This window comes from Echinops telfairi, unplaced genomic scaffold (genome assembly GCF_000313985.2).
Source record: "Echinops telfairi isolate 266 unplaced genomic scaffold, ASM31398v2 ScPeMD7_7458;HRSCAF=8496, whole genome shotgun sequence".
Taxonomy (NCBI): Eukaryota; Metazoa; Chordata; class Mammalia; order Afrosoricida; family Tenrecidae; genus Echinops; species Echinops telfairi.
The window spans coordinates 43,968,610-43,988,709 of record NW_022111358.1 but is presented as its reverse complement, the minus strand read 5'-3'; the positions used below and the strand labels follow the sequence as shown (position 1 = coordinate 43,988,709).

Below are 20,100 nucleotides of genomic sequence, written 5' to 3'. Positions count from 1 at the left end.
GTGCATGCGTGTGTTTATGTGAGTGCACAAGTTTGCACGTGCTTGTTCACCCATGTGTGTGTTCATGCATGTGAGTGTGCATGGGTGAGTGTGAGTGGGCATGCGTGCTAGGACCAGCACCCGCCCCCCTGCCTGCCTGGCGCCTGCCTCTGACTGCACAGGCTGTGAGTCAGCCCTCTGTCGGGAGATGGAGTCACGAGGGGGCTGGGATGTTATTGTTTCAAAACAAACGAGTGATGACAGGAACTAAAGGAGGGGGTTTAAAACCGAGACTCAAAGGACGCTGGAAGCTGCTGGAGAAGTGAGCGCTCCCGCTCGCCGAGCCTGAGCCTGCGGCCTCAGCACCTGCCAACAAAGCACGTCCTTGGCACACGGGTGCCTGCTGGCCCACCCGGCATGGGAAAGGGCCAGGACTGGGAGCGGGAGGGGGGCACCTGCTTGAAAGAGCTGCCTTTGCCAAACACCCTCAAGACAGGATGTGCATGTCACAGCAGTGAGGTACGACAGGGAGTCGGGCAGGCCATCGTGTAACACAGGTGGCGACGCCGGCGGCACGCGCTGGCTGTGCACCTACCTACACGCAGGCAGCCCCCTCCTGGATAGCGCCAGACACCCCTCTGGCAAGCCTTCCACAGTGAGGGTGGGTAGCAGGATTCTGGAAATCTTGAGACCTGGGACGTAGGGGTGCAAGGGGGGAGGTATTTGGAAAGCAGAAACCGTCGACCTGGCCCCAAGTGTCCATCAGCTTCTGTGAGCCCAGTGGGAGGCCTGGGTGCAGGCTGAGCCTGTCCAACGTCAGAGGGTGCACGGTACTGGCCAAATTCAAGAGTACGAGGACAGATGTGGGGATCCAGCTCCCTGGGTCTCCCTGACGCTCCTTGGGCCAGCCCAGGGACAGAAGAGGCCACTCTACCCCCCTCCTGCTGGCTGGCCAGCCTTCCACAGGTCTGGGGTCCTTCCCTCCTCCCCAGCCCCCCTCCCACTCCTTCCCTCTTCTTCCCTGGATCCACTGCTTTGCTTGGCAGTCTCCTTTAGTGTCAGCGTAAACCTCATGGGTCCCCACCCTCCACACCAGAGAGCCCGGCTGCTCACTGGAAGGTCAGAAGTTCAACAACACAGGCCAATGCCACTTTGCTCCGCACTGGGAAGCCTCAAAATGCATGGGGTATTTGCTTGTCTTGGCCATCTGGACCGGAACCCTCACGTTTCCCAGGACTTCCTGGGTCTTCCCGCTGGCCAAGATGTGGCAAGCATCTTTCCTTCATCTTACAACTGGAGGGAAAATTCCAGAAGCAAAGGACATGTTGGAAGGGGTGGGGGGATGAAGAGGATGAAGGGGCAAGGTGGGGCCGCCCGAGGCAGGTGGCCCTGGAGTAGCCCTTGGGGAGTGGACAGCAGGGTCCTGGGCATGGTGGTGGACTCTGACAGGGGGCTAGGGTGAAGCTGGAGAACAGGACCGTGGCTGGGCCCACCCTGCGGTCTCCGGTGCGTTACCTGTTACCTGGCTGGTACCTGGTAGAGGCTGGTAGGCGTTACACGAGCGAGCACAGCTAGGTAAGAGAGGACTAACCCGTGGTTCTTTCCTGTCCCTACAGATGATGTGTCCCCATATTTCAAGACGGAGCCTGTGCGCACACAGGTACACCTGGAGGGGAACCGGCTGGTGCTGACGTGCATGGCTGAAGGCAGCTGGCCGCTGGAGTTCAAGTGGCTACATGACAACAGGGAGCTGACCAAGTTCTCCCTGGAGTACAGGTAGGCTGCCCCCAGCCCCCGTGCAGGTCAGCTTAGGCCTTGGAGTGCAATTAGGCCACCCCTACCTCCTCCTGGGTGTCTGGGCTACGGACGCGTGGTTCGATGTGGTATCGGGACTGGCCAAAGTCTCCCACTTTAGAACAACCGGGGACCAAGAAGCCCTGGTGACTCAGGGGCTAAAACACTTGTCTGTGAAGCAAAGGGCTAGCAGTGGGCCCAGCAGCTGGACAAAGAGTCCATGACGGGGACAGTCTTGGACACCGATCGGACAGTTCTGTTCTGTCCCCAGGGTCTCTCTGCATCTGAGTCGAAGATCCTCTCCTGCTGAGCCCGGCGGAGGATGGCTGTGGGGTGGACAAGGGCCCTGTCCAGACAGGGCCCAGGATCCAGAGGCTTGCTGTCAGCCAGTGCCAGTGGCCCGGAGAAGGCCCCTGCTATCTCTAGTGGAAGAATGGGGTCCAGGGGAGCAGGAGGGTGTGCAACTACCTGGGCTCAGTCAGGAAGGGGCAATGTCTGTTTGGGGGGGAGGGTGCCGTTCAGGTGAGGCATAAGAGGTGGTCCCCTGCTCAGGGTACTGCCAGGCTGGGAGGGAGGAGAAGGGACAGGGAGAACGGGGTCTCAGTGCGGACAGGTCAGTGCTGGAAGGGTGAGGGTGCCTGGCCAGCCTCCAGCCACCCTCTTGGCTCCCTCCCCCTCCTTCCTTCTCTCCCTTATCCTCCCATCTCAGCCTTGTTTATTGGCTCCAGGCCCTGTGCTGGTGATTAATCCCAGCCTGATATACATAATCGGTTTTGTTGGGGAAACAAGATTGTCTTGCCCTGGGGATGGAGATGCAAATCTGTCGCCAGGGACAGAGCTGCAAGCCAGAGGAGGGGCTTTCTCCACTGGGGAATCTGTTCCTCCAGGAGAGCCGTCCCTTCTGTCTCAAGGCAGGGAGACCAGAGACCAAGGAGACCTCCATCCCCGGTTCCTTCTGCCCTGACCCCAGGCTGGTGTGAGGTGTGCTCACGTGCTGATGGGGAAGGGGGGGGGGGGCAGAGCAGGAGGACCAGCCATTGTTGCCCCCTGTGGATGAGGTGACACCTGAACCAGGAAGCAGGAGACCCCAGGGCTGGCCACTCTGGACCTCAGGTTGGCCAGGAGCAATCCCTCAAATCATTTTCATTTGGGAGCCCAGAGCCACCCCTGACCACGGCCTGCACCCCTGCAAGGTTTGGGCAGCCTCCCTTGCACCCCTCTTGGAGAACGCACGTGCTTGGGTGGGAGAACCGAGAGAGTGCAGGTGGTACACCACAGGTATAAGTGGTGCAAGTGGTGCTGGGCTTCCAGGCTGCCCTGGACTTCCATCAGCAGGGAGCCTGAGGCAGGACCCATGAGAAAGAGAGTCGGTGTTTGCTCTGGTCCAGAGCTGCTCCTATGTGGTCCTGGGAGAGCTAGGAGCCAAGGAGGGGAGTGCTACAGGGAAGTAGACCCCAGCTGAACAGAAAACCAGACCTGCCCAACTATGGGCCCTTTGCCTGTCCTTGCCATCTTTGAAAATCATCAGCCCTCTGCCCCTGGAGGGCCTCAAGGTAGAGGGTCCATCTACTGGTGGTACCATGAGAATAATCATCATTGACAGTGAGGAAGAATGTTATTCCAGGCCGGTGTGATGATACCCAGTCTGTGGTTGTCTCGTTGAATCCAGTGAGTAGGTGAGACTCATTTTACAGTGGAGGAGGAGGTAAATAACGCACCAAGGTCAGGCAGCTGCTCCGGGAGTTCTCGCCCTTGGCTGCTGCGGTGAGCATTGTACCCCCTTTGCTCCTACAACCTCAAGCAGGCAAAGCAGAGGCCCAAGTGCCGGTGCCTCCTTTCAGGTCCTTTCTGGGAAGCCAAGCCACGCTCACAGGCTGCCATTAGCGTAGCTCAACTCCTTGCTCTCATTCCGGGGAGACTCGTGTGCCGGGAGATGGCGGACGGGTCTAGGTTTCATTAGGGTTTCCCTGCCATCGCAACTGGCTGTGTCCCAGGTGCAGCTGGCGCTCCGTAGCACGGCCTTTTGAACACCCTGTGGTCTGCCCCAGGCAGCTCTGCCCTGACTCCTGCTGCCGCATCTGAGCTAGCTCCCACGCCCACCAAAGTGACCATCGAGGGCTCCAGGAAGGCTCCCTGTGTTTTCCTTCTTCTCTGCCTTGACCTTAACTGCCCTGCCTCATACACCTGGACTAGTGGCCCTTGCCGAACCTTCTCTCTCCTGGAAGGCCATTCAAATGGCTTCTCCTTCTGATAGGTTTTTCTGATGGTTGTGCAAATGTCTCTCTCTCACACACACCCCCATACACACACTTCTCCCTCTTCTGTGCCCTTTGTCTCTGTCCTGTTCCTATTGACCGAGGACACTGATTAGACCACAGAGCTGCCAGGCCCTCTTTGCTCTGGACCTTCTTGTCTCTGTCACTCCTGGGTGCTGATTTAATTCTCCAGTTCTGAGTGACCCTGCTCCCAGCCCCTTGGGGATTACTGAGTGGCATGACTTCAGAGTAGGAGGGACTTCCCTGGACGTTTCACTTAGAAAAGTCACAAGGAAGGATGCTGATTGGCCCACTTAGATCATCCTTGACCAATCCTCTTTAGGCATCTGAATGGAGTACTGCGATTGGCAGCACGGCAACTCTCTACTCCAAGACAGAGGGCACTGAACCCACCCAAAAGAGCCAGGTGGTCAGGAAGGAGGGCCAGAGCTGTTGGCAAAAGAAGAGGAAGAGGGAGGTGGGGCAGATAGAAACCACCCATGTCCAGTGCGCCTCCCAACTTCCCCAGAGGACCGACCAGAGCAGAGGCTCGATGCACGTGTCTGATCTCCTTCTTTCTGTATTTTGACAACGTTGAGGCTCAGATCTTAAAGGTTGCACCTGGAACACCTGGATGGTGTCATCAGGTGCCATGGAGTTGGTTCTGATTCACAGTGACACCTGGATACACATGACAATCGCCAGTTGTTAACATTTTACTCCAGTGCGCTCGCTCGCTCTCTCTCTCTCTCTCTTCTCTCCCTCCCTCCTTCCACATCTAGACACACACTGCTCCTGCTCCACACTTACAGAAAAGAGGTTGCTTCAGCCCTAAGTCATTTCCAAGAGCAAGGTGCTCTCCTCCGAAACCCCAGCCTGCTGCTCACCCTTGCGGGATCGAACCCAGACACTCGGCGACTCTCTGATGCGCAGCCTGACCTTGAAGGTCACCACTTGTCCCAGTTACACCATTTCCAGCCACAGCCTTTGTTGTTGTTCAATCCGAGCTCTGATCCAGGGCTACAGGTCGCATTCTGTTGTCCTGGCTCCTTAGATGGACCCAAGGGGGGTGTCTCAGGACTTAACTGACCCTTCATGTCCTGTCCTAGCACTGGCTTTGTTAAGCACCCCGCTGGCTGCGTCTGAAGGATGCTCCCAGTGGGGGCTTGTCCGGTGATCATCTTGTGATGATTCTCCTATTCAAGGAGTGTCTTAGTGGGGAGGGGCCTCTACTTAACGTTTGATCCATTGGCCAATGGATCAATGTGATGGCCACCAGATTTTCCCATCGCCGGAGTCCCAGCGTCCCCCACCCCTTCCCCTGTAACCGTGCCGTGTCTCGCTTGCCCAGGAAGCTGTTGGCAGGCAGGTTGCTTCCGCCTTTTAGCTACCGTGCCAAGAGCTGTAGTGGACATTGGTGTCCACATCTCTGCCACGGTCCCTGCTTTTGGTTCTTGGGGTACACACCTAGGAGTCCTCCGATGGCCGGTCCACGTGGCAACCCTCTCTCTTTCTCGTTGAGGAGCCATCTAATTGCTTCCCCTAACCCGGCCGCTGTACCATTTGACAGTCTCACCATCCGTGCATGCAGGTTCTAGTGTCTTCACACCCGCACCTGTGCTTGCTGTTGTTTCCGTGGTTGGCCATTCAGTGGGGGGGAGGGTGCGGGGGACAGGCAGGAAGTGAGGTAGCAGCTCACTGTAGTTCTGGTTGGTGTTTCCCCGTGGACTGATGATGTTGAATGTCTTGTCACGAGCTTGTGGACCAGTTGTACCCCTTCTCCAGTGAAAGGTCCCTGCCTAGTGTGTAATTGGATGACTGATCTCCTCGCTCCTGATCCCCACTGTAGTCGATGAGGGGCCAGAGGAATGGTCCCTTGAGGCTGTCAGTGCCCTCCCTGGCATGGCCCAGCATCCGTGAATTAGGGCTAGCCACAGCTGGCGGCGGTGGTCGTGGCAATGGGGCACAATTCCATCCCTTCTTGTCACTCTGTGGTTGACCAGAGCCGTCTCCTTCTTGTCCCCACTATAATGACGGGCGTCAGTAGGAACATGTCAAATTTTTTTTATTTGTTTATTCGGTGTGTTTTAACCCTCCCCTACCATCCTCCCCCCCAACCCCCACCTCCACCACCACCACCCCCAGTCAGTCCCATCAAGCTAAACCCCACGTCCCTCCGACCTGCCCCAGCAGATTCTGAGCACTTCCGCTCACCTTAAATGAATGTGTGCTGACACCATATTAAGTACGAGGTGGGCCCGCTTTCCCGTCCCAGGGCCCTCTGGCCACTGCTGGCGGCTCAGAACTCCCTCGTCGCCAAGCACTTGAAGTAGGGCGGTTCTATCCAGTTTCCAGGCAGTAACATAACAAGTTTACTCGGCACGTGGAGAGCAAATCCAATTGGAAATGCTGCCCTAGCTCTAACTCTGTTTCCCGCGTCCCTGTCCCACTCTCAAAGGAAAAAGCTGAGTTCCTGTCGTCCAGCCTTCCGGGGTCTTGATTCTCAGGGGGGTCTGCAGCAGAATGGGCCTGGTATTGGACAACTGTGAGTGCTTGTGTGTGTGCATGCGTGAGGCGTTTCCACGAGTACAGGGCACGCTGCAGAGTGGGTGGCTGCAGAGCCCGCTGTGGATGGCAGAGTGCAAGGACTAGACGTCCGTCAAAGTGGGGGCCCTCGGCTCAGTTGCTCTCCCCCCACTCACTGCTTCTGTTACTGAGTGAAAGAGGCCGGCCAGGAGTCGGCTCCCTCTTCCTGGAAGCACCTAGCTCCGAGATGTCTGCAGAGGCTGCTGTGTGGCTGGGGATGGCCCGGCAGCTGGGGAAATGACTATCAGGAGGTGATTGCGGGAGTGGTGACCACGTGTCCTCGTGACCCATCCAGGCAAAGTCATCCCCGGGATTCTTTTGTCATGGTCCTGGAAATGTCTCTTTCTCCTGCAGCTGTCTGTCAGCACCCTTCCATCCAGCGGGAGAGAGCGTCCAGGCACATGCCGAGCATACACACACACACACTCAAGCTCACACACACTCACAGACACTCACACACACCCCTACATGGACACACACTCACTCACATACGCACACACACACATATACATTCAAACACACCTACATTGATACACAATCACTCACATACTAATGGTCTCTCATACACACTCACACACACCCCGACACTGACACACACTCACGCACTCTCTCTCACACACACACACACTCACACTCACACACATAGAGGAGGACTAGTGACCATGGGGGCTGGGTTCTTTATATCATTTCACAACAAGCAGGGGGCAGTGAGCCCTGTGCCCCCCCACCTTCTGCACATGAGAACTTCCAGAGAAGTTCCCGGGCAGGCCGATGATGCCCAAGGGGCAGATCCAAGCCAAGAGCACTGAGTGACCTCAGCAAGCTCAGATTCGTCCTGATCCTTTTGAGGATAAGGAAGGGGAATGCTCTGTCGCCACCCCTTCACTCGCCACATGTCACTTCTGCACCCAGGGGCAAGGGGCCAGCATGAAGGGGTGCCAACCTGGGCCGTAGAAAAGAGCTTTGTGTGGACGGGAGGCTGGAGGGGGCGGGCATCTGGAGACTGGGCTGGGCCCCTGCTGAGGGAGCTGCAGCGTCCAGGACACTGCCTGGCTCAGTCAGTGGAGAAGAAAGCCCAGCACAGAGGGCCCTGCGGCCTTCTGGGGGGACACAGAGGCAAGGACACATGAGGGACACTGAAGCCTTTGAAAGGATAAAGGGGATCCCTGCTGGCTGCTTAGACTCTCACCCCTCCTCAGGCCCTCCTCTCCAGCCTGCCCTTACAGGAGGGAGCAGGCTGTTAAAGAGGGGGAGGCAGAGACAAACACCTTCTCAGAGAGCTGTGGGACTCATGCTGGGGGTGGGGGTGCCAGAGCCTGAAGCCCATCCCAGCAGGCATCACCCCGGGCTCTGTTGCTGCCAGGATGAAGCCATTACCACCTTTGTTCTGTAGCAAGGAATTGGAGCTCAGAGAGGTCCTTTGCCTTCCTCAAGGTCACACAGCCTGCAAGGTCAGGCCCCACCCAGGTCCTTGATGCCCAAGTTGGCCCTGCCCCTCTCTCAGCCACACTGACCCCCCTCACCAGTGGGCATGTATGTATGGCTGACATAAATCTGCATGGATGGCTGACCAAAATCTCACCAGCCAATTACCTTCCAGTTGACTGGTGATGTCACTGGGGGCAGGGGGTGTTGCAGACCATGCCGGGGACACTGTTGGTGGGGCCGACACAACAAAATAGCTCCATGGTGTTTTCGGTTTTTGTTTGTTTGCCATGTTATTATTGGAATAATATTGTAGTGCTGCCATAAAAGCATGCCTGTAGCTAGTTAGGACTACAAACACATCTGATCAGCCCGGCTTCCGCTGCGTTCCCTGTTACATGGAACTGACACTCACGGCTACTTTGCATGCTGTTGCCTGGTGCCCGGGGATGCTAACTGAAAGGGGGTCTGTGGGAACCCAGCCAGCAGGTAGTTCCGCGGCAGAAAGACCTGGCGATCTCCTCCTGGGAATATTTAAACTCCATAGGACCAAACTCACTGCCATGAGTCGATGCCGACTCATAGCCACCTGTACAAGACAGGTTAGAACCACACCTGTGAGTTTCGGAGAGAAAGCCCCTTCCTTCTCCCAAGGAGCGGTTAGCAGTTTTGAACTGCTGACCTTATAGTTAGCAGCCCAACGTGTAACCCCTATGCCAGCAGGAGCTCTGCAGACCTACAGCCTAGAAAGCTTACGGCTCCTTCTCTCTGTCGGAGGGGACAATCTGCTCCACCACCCCAAGGGCACTCAGGGCAGAGTAGCTGTGAAAGTCCCGTCTGGGTGTGGGTGCGTCATGGCTCTGCACCTAGAAGGTGGTGGGTGGAGCGGCCCACGTGTAAACCCAGGAACCGGGCCAGCTCCCCTCCTCACCCAGTCAGCTTCCGTCCACCGCCAGCAACTTTGGAGACCGACTCCCAGACGGCCTGGAGTTTGGACATCTCGTCTGGAAATTGAAGGCTGCGGCTGAGAAGCCGAAGTGCAGGAATTAGTTATGATGGGCATCAATTGCATTTTAATAGAGATGTGCGTGGCATGGAGCCAGGGTACTCAGGCAGGGGGAAGGTAGTAATTAAAAGTTAACGAGTTTGGAAATGCCATCATCTTCAGGGAGGACTGGCCAAGGGGGACCTGGAGGAAGAGACCCCAGCCAGCCCTGTTGTTCTTCTCCTGACCTGCCTCGCCCACTCCTGGGGAGCCAGGGAGGGCTGGGAGGCTGGCCTGCACCCGGAGCTGGTGGCCCACATGCAGGGACAGGCCGACATCAGTGGCAGTGGATGCAGAGCCTGGGGGTGCCTCGCATCATAGGTTTTGAATCCCGTGCCCTGTATTTCCGCAAGAAAACTCGCACAAAAAGCCACACTCACTGCTGTCCAGTCGATGCTGACTCAGAGTGACCCGCTGTTTGTGGGAGCAGAAATCCTGTCTTTCTCCCACGGCGGCTTTGAACTGCGGACCTGGTGGCTGGCATTCCAGCACGTAACCACTACGCCACCGGAACTACTGCTACAACAAGGCCACCATTTATTAGAGCAGGGCTTCTTGCCGTCCACCCTATTGACCTCAGGGCCCCGAATATTGTCAGGGGCCATCCTGTGTGTTGTGGCTCCCCCACTGGTGTGACAGCCAGAAATGTCCCCAAACATGGCCAGGTGGCCCCTGGCTGGGATCCCAGGCCTAACTTGCGGAGGGCATCATCCTGGCTGGGTGGAGCAGGGTACCCTGTCCCAGCGGGAGCCCAATTGTCCTGAGAGGGCCTGCTGGTGTGGACAGGACCAGCCTGGCCTTGGAGGACCCACGCCGACCCCTTGTGGGGCTCCCTCCTCCTCCCTCTTCTGCTTCCTGCAGCAACCCTGGAAGATGCTGCCTGCAGGCTCATAGCCTGGCTTTGCCTGACGGGATGAACAGGGCAGGTGCCACTCAGAGGGTCATAGCTGGTGGATGGAGGGGGTGGGCCCGGCTCCCCTGCTTCCTTGAGGCATTTAGTCTATGACTCACCTGACCCCACAGAAGCTCTGAGACCCCCAGCCCCTTCTTACCCATAGAAACCCTGTCTCTAGGATACATTCTTCTCAGACATGGGGGTGAATGAGCGCGATGGCCGTGGCAGTCACAGGTCCCTAGACACGAGGGGCCACGGCGGCCTCCGATCTCTATGTGGACAGATAGAAGACCAGGGTGGCCTCAATCGCTGGGGGGAAGATGAGTCGCCCTGGAAGGTGCTGCCGGGTAGAGCGGGGTGACAGGCAGGGCATGCAAAGAGAAACGGGGCCACGGGCGCCCAGAAGCGCAGCTGGCTCCCTGTGCCTCGGGTCGATGTTGCAATAATTATGTCAATTAAGACTAATAAGTTCAAAATGTAAGGGGAAAGAGGGAAAGCAGCAAGGTCTCTAAACACAGGCTCCGTCTCCATGGCAACTGCTTCCCTCTCACTGCTGCTAACAGGCCCTGTGCCCGTGGGGTGGTGGTGGGGGGAGTCAGCCCCAGCTCGGAGGAAGCGGGCATGGATGGCGGCCGTCACCTCGTTGGACCTGAGCAAAGGATAGGGGGTGGGAGCCCACCCAGAGCCTTGAGAGGGCTACAGAGAAGGCCTCAGCCGGCCTCGGGCCCTTTTACACCAGGAGACCCCGGGTGCTCATATTAGAACCAGACCCCAGACCCCTCCTCCTCCGATCCCCGGGATCACTCGCTGGGGGCTCCTGACCCAGCAGAGGTGAGGCTGGCAGGCAGGAGAGGCCCTGTGGGTGCTGCAGGCCTGAAGTGTGGATTTGGCCCCACCTCTCTCTGACCTGAGTTTCCCCTCCCGTGGGTTTTCGGGGAGCCCTGAGAGTCCTTGGGGTGGGGCGTGCATCACCTGAGATTGTCCTTACAGGGAGGCCTGGGGGAGTCTGCCGAGCAGGAAGTGTTATAGCTTTCCGTTTCACAGAAGCCTAGAGAGGGAAGGCAAAGCCCAAGGACACCCCGCAGGAGAAGCCAGGTCCTGGAGACCCCCTGCCCTCCCATGATGTCCTGGACCCACCTCTGGTGGCCTCCAGGGTGGACACACTGTCCCGGCCAATCCCCAAAGCCCTTGGGAACCCTTGCTGCAAAGAAACACGGAAATGAAGCGTTGGCTGCTGCAGCTCTCCTGTGATGAGCTGACACTGTTTATTTCCACCACAAGGAAATTTTGAACCTGCAAATTGGCACTGGTTTGTTGGTTCATCATGGGGAATTGGTGTGTGTGAGTCTGGTCTGAAGGTCGGGAGTGGCCGCATGCATGTGGGCATGGAATGCAGGAGGGTGTCACATGAGCTTGGTGCTGCAGCCCGCATACAGGTGGGCATGGCGTGAGGTGGCCGTCCTACCGGACAGGAGAGGTAGACACCATTGGAGACACTCAGGTGCCGAACCTGGACTGCTTCACTGTGTAGAAATGACACGTTTAGTCTGTGCTGCCACACGGCGGGCTGGGGACCCTCAACTTGCCCTGAGAACTTCCCTCCCTCCCCTCTCCCTGGCATCGGGGGCCCCTCCCAGGGTCTTCCCCCTTTTAAAGCAATCTCTCGTGGGGCCCACATCTCTGCTCTCTAAATGCCAGTGAAAATCCCTGGCTTCTGTGGAGGTGACAGCCTTGGAGCCCCTGTGGGGCAGGTCCCCTCTGTTTGGGGACCCACAGCTTCTGAGGCTTCTCTGGTCCCCCAGGCAGTGGAGGCTTCTGGGAGTGTGGAGAGGGTGTCTCTGGTGGTCAGTGGCCTGGCAGAGGCCTCACGGGTCAGTGTGAGGATGAGTGCAGGTGGGGCGCTGGTGGAGCTCATGGGCTCTTGGGGGAGGGGAAGACCACTCTCGAATGGGAGATAGTGACCCTGAAAAGAAGGGAGGGGTGGTCCCTGGAGGCCCAAAGGCTAAAGCCTCTGGGTGGACATCCGTCCACCTGTTCCCCTAGAGAGCATAGACCATTTAGGGGCTTGCCCTTAGACAGTACCCACCCTGACCCTCTCAGGCCTGGAGTAGGCTTTTATTATGGATGAATGGTATATTAAGCTAACATCCCAGCCCAGTCCAGATCTAGTCCATAAGTCTGATATTAGCCCATAGGTCCGATACCAGTCTATAAATTCCTCTTCAGACTCATGCAACACATGCAATGATGCCAAATGCAGCAAGATCACGGGCCATTCGATGGGAGGTCTTGTGGATCCAGTGGTGATAGAAGCATCTCAGCACTGGTGTGGGTCTCCACGTGGCTCCTCCAGCTCCAGGCCCCTGGCTGCCATCAGCATAGCTCCATGTGGCTTGTTACAGGGAGGCAAAGCAGAGAGAATGTGTGTATCCCACCTCCAGGGAGGAAGACAGGAATTCCTGAAATCCTCAGGAGAAGGCCACGCCCACACAGAGGCACCATTGGCTATGGCCTGATTGCCGAGCTAGAGTGCACCCCTTTGCTCAAGTTGACAGGAGATGATGTAACTGCCACAGCGGCCCCGTGCGTAACCACTACGTTCAGTCGATTCCCAGTGGCCCAATAGGACAGAGTAACACTGTTCCAGAGGGCTTTCTGAAACTGCAAATCTTTACAGAAGCAGACTGGCTGCCCTCCCTCTCTCCTTCAGAGTGACCGCTGGGTTTGAACTGCCAACCTATTGGCTAGCAGCCCAATGCTTAGCTAAGCCACTTCAGAACTCAGTGGCTCACACGATCATGGTCAACTATTTCTCACTGTCTATGGGCTGGGGAGCAGTTCTGCCGGTCTCCCCTGGGTTCTCAGGAAGTTGTAAGCAGCTGATGGTCAGCCGAGCTAGGCTCCACTGGTTCTCTCTCCACCTGGTTCCTCGACCAGGGATCTTTGTGGCATGGTGGCTGAGGGGCAGGGCTCAAGAGGGCAATGTGCACAAGACCAAGCCGTGAGGCCAGGGTTAAGGGAGGTTCCATCCCACTGGGGAAAGGGAGGCCCCGCCCCTGTTAAACTAAGCTCACTGCCATCCAGCGGGTTCCAATTCATAGCAACCCCACTGGACAGAGTAAAAAGAGTTGAACTAGAACTGCTACTGCGGGTTTCCAAGACTGTAACTCTTTTTTTTTTGGGGTGGGGGCTTTTAACTATGTATTTGTCTGGGTAGACTAGAGAAACAAATCCAGGGAGACTCATATGTATGTAAGAGAGAACTGTATATCAAAGAGCAATTGTACGTTAAGAAACATCTTGGCCCAGTCCAGATCAAGTCCATAAGTCCAATATTGGTCCATAGGTCTGATACTAGTCCATAAATTCCTCTTTAGACTCATGCAGCATATGCAATGATGCCCAATGCAGGAAGATCACAGGTCAGTGGGTGGATAGTCTTGTGGATCCAGTGGTGGTGGAAGCATCTCAGTGCTGGCGTGGGTCTCCACATGGCCCTTCCAGCTCCAGGGCTCTGGCTGCATCAGCATAGCTCCATGTGGCTTGTCAACAGGATTGTCTCAAAGGGAGTGTGTGTGTGTGTCCCGCCTCCAGGGAGAAATACGGGAGTTCCCAGAATCCTCAAGAGAAGGCCCTGTCCACACAGAGGCCTCATTGGCAATGACCTGATTGACAGGCTAGAGTCCACCCCTTCCCTCAAATGGACAGTAGATTATATAACTTCCACAAACTATTTTCATACTTTATTTCTTAAAGTAATTTTATCTTTACAGAAAAATGGTGCAGGAAGTAAAGATAACTCTCACTCCACAGTCTCCAGCTTGTGTGACCATCCTGCCTGGTCCATTTGTTATCACTGATGAACCAAAACATCGATAAACAAAAACAGACAAGTTCACTGCCGTCCAGTGGGTTCTAGCTCACGGCTTTCTCCTCTCGTACAGAGCTGCAGTCTCGCAAAGCCACAGGGACAGGTCTATGCTATTCTATGGGGTGGCTAAGAGTACGTCGATACATTATTACTCATTAATGTCCATTTTTTAAGAGTATCAAAAAGCCAAAACTCACCACCAGCAAGCAGACTCCAATTAATTCATAGTGACTGTATAAGGTTTCCTAAACTTCACATCACTACAAAAGTAGACAGCCCCTCTCTCCTGAGTGACTGTTGGGTTTGAACATCCAACCTCACAGCCAGCTGCCAATGGCCATCCCAAGGTGCTGCCAGAGCTCTTGACTAAAGTGCATCGTTTACATTAAGAACAAGACTCTATCTCTTTGGGGGAGTAGAAAGCCTCGTCTTTCTCCAGAGGAGTGGTGTGGGGTTTTGAACTGATGACCTGTAGTTGCAACCTGACTGGTAACTCCTCCGCCCCCAGGGCCCATGTGAGGGGTTTGGAAATAGAGCCAGATCCATCTGGGGGCTCTCAGACGGGCCCTAACCTCTACACCACATTGGGATCTAAAAAAAGTCATTCATCCAGTAGTGAATGAGGAACCCCGGTGCCACAATGGTTAAGAATCGGCTGCAAATTGAAATGTCAGAAGTTCGAACCCAGCCAGGGTTCAGTGGGAGAAAGAGCAGGCAGTTGCTCCCGTAAAGATGACAGCCAAGAGAATGGTGTGTTGTGTATGTTTTTGCCACAATTAGGGAAAAAAATTATAATTATATAAATAACAATGAGTGTAAGGAAGAGGAAACTATTCTGGGCTTGACTGGGGATCATGGTCCAACCCTTCTTGATACGGCTGCATTATTGAATGGTGGCACACGTGGTGAAGTCCTGATAAAACTGGGTAGACAGGCCGCCCTTAACTTGCCCCTCCTTCATGTTCAACAGGGGTATGAAAAGTAAATCCAAGAAAAACATCTGCCACACAGGCTTTGTTTTATCTTTAAAAGGACATTTTTAACAGCAAGAGTGGATCAAGTTTAAAAAAATAAGAGACCACAGCCAAGAAGCCCCTGCAGGACAGTTTGCCTCTGTGGCCTCCCCAGCACACAACAAACACAGCGAGTGAGCTATGCTCCGTGAAGTCCTTAGAACTGTGCCTGGCCCATAGAAGTGGTTATTCTTGCCATCGTCTCTGTTTCACAGATGAGAGAGAGGGGGCACAGAGAGATTGAGCAATGATCTTGCCCTGGGTCAGCCAGCAAGCAAAATACATGGACAGCCAAAGCCTTTCCTTCTTCACTTAGCGCCTGCCCCTGGCATGGGGACAGGACTGGGACCCTCTGCCCTGTGCTTCCGTGGGGCCTTTGGGCTTCTGGCCGTTTCAGAAGGGCTCCATTGTGGCTCTGGGAGCCCAGCGTTTGAGCAGCCCACGCCCGTGCACGTGGGGTTTGGGCCCAAGTAGGAAGCAGACAGTTGTCCCATGAAGGATGACAGCTGGCCGCACCCCTTTGAATGGTGATCGGCCAGCACTGGCCATTTCAAAGCCCTGTAGACAAGCAGCCAGTCCACTACAGGGTGATTAACACCCCCCCCCGCCCCCCGCTGGGTGCGAGACACAGTGTCAGGCACCTTGGGGGGACTCAGGAAGAAACAGGTCCGGCTCTGTGTTCAGGAGCTTGTAGTCTCTCAGAGAGGATGAGACCGATCACCAGGAGAGCTGGGCGTCAGCCTGGGAGAGCAGAGGGCACCCGGCAGATGGGAGAGGTTACGTGGGACTCTCTAAGATTGGCGGTGAGTTGTGGAGGCGGGCGGCCCAGATGGAGTTTACCAGGTCTGCTGAGACAGGATAGAAACAAGGGCAGCATGTCAAGCTTTCATGAAGCTAACTTGACTTACTCTTGGTGCTAAAAATGTCCTTTTAAAGACAAAACAAAATCTGTGTGGCAGATGTTTTTCTTGGCTTTACTTTTCATATCCATGTTGAAAATGAGGGAGGGGCAAGTTAAGGGTAATCTGTCTAGCTAGCCAGCCGTCTATCCATCCATCCATCTGTCTGTCCATCCACCCGCCCATCTATCTATATATGCATACATATATATATCATCTATCCATCCACCCAGCCATCCATGCAACAATCTAAACACCCATTTATCCATTTATCCATCCATCCATCATCTATCCATCTATCCATCCATCCATCCATCTATGCATGCAACCATCCATCCATACATACATACATCTACTCACTGATCCATTCCTCTATCTATGCCTCCATCCAGGCATCCATATATCCATGTATCCATCCATCCATCCATCCATCCATCGAACTATCTATGTATGAGGCATCCCTGAGTGGTGCAATGTATATAGCTACTTGCCTAAGGGTTGGCAGTTCTGGTCTACCCAGAAGTGCCTTCGGAGAAAGGCCTGGTGATCTACTTCTGAAAAATACCTATAAAGCACAGTTCTGCCCGACACACCTGAGGTCCCCATGAGCTAGAAAATACTTGATGGCACCTGGGGTGTGTGTTTGTGTGTGTGTGTGTACACTTAGGAGAGGGACTCAAAGGTTCACAGAAAAATGGAATTGAAAGCTACTGGAATTTTTCCACACACCTTGCAACGCTCCCTCAACGTATATAGAGAGAGGAGCCCTCGTGACACAGTCTGTCAATGTGAAATCAGATGGTGAGTTGTTCCTAAGCGGAAGTCAGAGGTTCTGATCCACCAGTGTTCACCCGCTCCCGTGAAGATGGTACCTCGCAGACCCTACAGCGGAGTCCGGCTCTGCCCCAGAGGGTCTCCGTGAGTCAGAGTCAACTCGGTGGCACACAGCAACGTACACGTAGATGTGTATGCACATATATCTATATGTACACACACACACACATATATATACATATGAAATACATGTATGCAAATGTAATTTGAGGAGCCCTGGGTGGTTCCCAGTTGGGCTCCTAACTGCAAGGTTGGCAGTTCAAAACCACCAGCCACTCCTCGGGAGAAAGAAGGGGCTGTCTACTCCCAGAAAGTTGCAGTCTCAGACACTCACAGGGGCAGGTCTACCCTGCCCTGCGGGGTCACCATGAGCCGGCACTGACCCGCTGGCCGTGAGGAATGCAGTGTGGAGGGATGTTTACAGGGTTGTAGAGCCACACGGTCTGCATGCATCAACTTCATGTTTCTTGAGTTGGGAACAATGACACATGGGATCCCCAAAGTCCACAGTCTAGAACTGGCAGTTAGTAGGCAGTTAGTATGCCGACCTTAGCAGCCGGCCGGGTGGGTGCAGAAGTAGGCCCCTGCCTGGGGCATCCCTGTCCTGGTAGATACCATCAGCATGGCCTCCCAACTGGATCTGTTGAAACAGCAAAGGGACTCCTGCCCATACCGGGTGGCCTCTCCGAGAGCAATGGCAGGGAGCCCTCAGCCTTATCAGGCCTGAGGAAGTCGAGACTCCAGCAGTGGCAGGCAGCTCAGGCTGGGCAGGGCTGGCAGAGCTAGCAGGGTTCATGCCACCCCAGCTCAGTAAGTACCCACCTGGCACCTCCAGCCAGTGCTGCTGATGTCCATCTACCTGACCCCACCCCCTTCCACAGAGCAGGACATAATCCCCGTGCCTTTTAGTAACTCAAAGGATGTGGCCAAACCCTGCCTGCAGAAGATGACCAAACCCTCCTCTGGCTGGGTTTCAGAGATGCTGAGGGCCGCTGAGCTTAACTCCTTCCCTGCTGCCTCCGGGAAGCCCCCCCTCCCACCCGTGGTCCTGGTGGGTAACTGGAAGAAAGACACGAGCCACAAATGGAAGCATGGTGTGTGGAAGCGGCGGTCACATCTTCATCTAGACCCATGACCCCAAAGTGGGTGATGCCACCCCCCGGGGCTCCAGAAGGTCCAGGGGGGCTGCCAAAGCAGGTGCCTACCCTTCTCCTGAGTGATGGGCTACAGGACAGAAGCTTTTCATTGGCGGGGAGGGTGGTGGGAGCTACGGGTCTCCACTCTAGAGTCTAGACGTAGACACGGACACCAGTAGAGAGCACCAGGCAGGACAGGATGGCCGCTCCTCAGGAGAGAGGGGGGGCTTTCTCCGCCTGCAAAGAGCTCCCGTCTGAAACCCCACAGGAGCAGTTTGATGCTCTCCCGTGGGGTCACTGTGAGTCTGCATGGGCTCACGGGCAGTGAGTTTTGGGGAGCGTGCTCTGAGCATTCCTACAGGACTGGGCTCGGCTGGTACCGTTTTCTGCCTGTCCTGGGGCCGACAGTTCCTAAGATTCCTAGCAGCACCATGGGGACAATCACACAACAGAAGGAAACACAGCCCAGTCCTGCCCCGTCCTCACCACGAGCCCGTGGTTGCCGCCACCGCATCAGCCCATCTCACTGAGGGTCTTCCTCTTTTCTGAGACCCCCTCTACTTTGCCTCGCCGGAGGGCCTCCTCCAGCGACTCCCCTCGCCGGATGCTCGCTATCAAGTACACGAGGCCAGGTCTCGCCGCCCTCACACTGTATTTGTGGACAGAGGCATTCTTAAGCAAAGGCAGAATTCACCCTGTGCTCAAATTGTCTCCTGATATGTTGACCACGCTGGAACAAATCCGGGTCTTCAAAGCCCGCATGCCCACCCACATCTGTACCTGCCCACACCTGTGCCACACCTGCACCTCCACCCACAACCAAACCCACCCGCGCCCCATCAGCCCAGGGCTCTGTTCCCTTGCAAGGAGGTGTTTACTTCCTGCCAAGTCGGCCCAACACCTGATGGCCCGTGAGTGCTGAGTGGTGAAGCCCGGAGTGGCCTGAAGGTCCACGTGAGGCCACGGCTGGGGTTCGTAAAGGCCCGTGGCTCCTCTCACACATGGGGATATGAGGACAGATGAGGTCACCCCCTTGCCCAGCACCATCCGTGTCTGAAGCCTGACGTGCAGGCCTCCCACTCTCTGACCAAAGCCCCTTCCTCCTTCTCCTTGTTGTCAACCCTCATTCCTCATTCCTGCTGGGCTCGGGAGGTGCCCTGAGAACCTCTGGGAAGGCGAGGTTGGCACGTGGAGGCCGGCCCGGGTCTCTGCACTTCTAGCCAAGTCTCAGCCAGCGCCCACCCCACCCGTTCCACACACTGAACAGCTAGGGTGCCATAAGCTTTCACGGTCTTAGGCTCTCCTGTAGCCAATGGCTGGTGGTCCATCAGCCCCCTGCTGGACAGGCCTGCCTTGGTGACCCGCTGGACCTGGGCCTCATCTCAGCCACGTTCAAGGGCCCTGCTGCTTACCCATCATGCCTGGAGCGCTTCCTTGGACCCTTGTCCTCCAGCCACCCTCTCTACCTAGGATAGTGCCGCCTCCTCCAGGTCTTCCTTCATCTCGGGCTCCCGCGCCTGTGCCCGGCCCGGTCCCATCACCCCCAGGTCTCTGGTCACCCCAGGCCCCATTGCTGCTGCTGCCCCCATCTGCTCACTCCGCTGCAGCCTCCGTCCTGGGCTGAGCTGAACACTCTTCAAGCCTGTTCTCCCAGGATCCAGGCTCTCTCGAACCAGGGGTCCTGCGGACTGTGGAGTCAGGAGGAGAGGTGGCTGGGCCATCCTTCCCCGCTCCCAGCTCAGAGTCTCACGGCGCTGTGCAGGTCTGGCGAGGAGGCTACCCCTCCACGCTCACGGGGTCCCTGTTTGGCACAAGAGTACAGCTGCTACCTGAGTCCTCCCATCATCACCTTGGAAAACTGACCTGCGGCCCTCTGTTGTGAACCGTGCAGAGCACAGCTCTCATCTGACCCACTGAGTCACCACCCTGAGTCAGAGCCCACTCCATGGCTACCGCCTGGGTTTTGTGTTTTCTCCCCTGGTGGCGTAGTGGCTACGAGTCGGGCTGCGTCCTGCAAGGTCCACAGTTCAAAACCACCAGCCACTCCTGGAGTGTCAGAGGGGGGCTTTCTACTCCCATAAAGAGTGACATTCTCGGAATCCCACAGCGGCAAGCCTACCCTGTCCTGTAGGGTGGCTATGAGTCAGCATCAACTCAAGGCAGGGTGTTTGGTTGGGTTTGGACCTGATAGGCCATCAGGGGCCACCCTATTGCCCTGGATACCAGAGAGGCCAAGGAGAGCCGGGAGAGGGTGGGGCACGTGATCCACCGTGATCAGACGGCTTGATTTCCCTGTCGGCTTTCATCGGGATGTTTTAATCCGATTACCTTTCTGATCCAGCGCAGCATGAACAGGATCAGAGTGATT

General features: G+C 56.0%; 1 protein-coding gene across 1 annotated transcript in view; it reads left to right on the top strand.

Annotated features, from left to right (window-relative positions):
• SDK2 (sidekick cell adhesion molecule 2) overlaps positions 1-20,100 on the top strand; it is a 291,898-nt gene that overhangs the window by 123,855 nt on the left and 147,943 nt on the right. Inside the window, exon 2 of the mRNA XM_030888129.2 lies at positions 1,596-1,755. Coding sequence (XP_030743989.2) covers positions 1,596-1,755 — 160 coding nt within the window. The remainder of the gene's footprint in view (positions 1-1,595; positions 1,756-20,100) is intronic.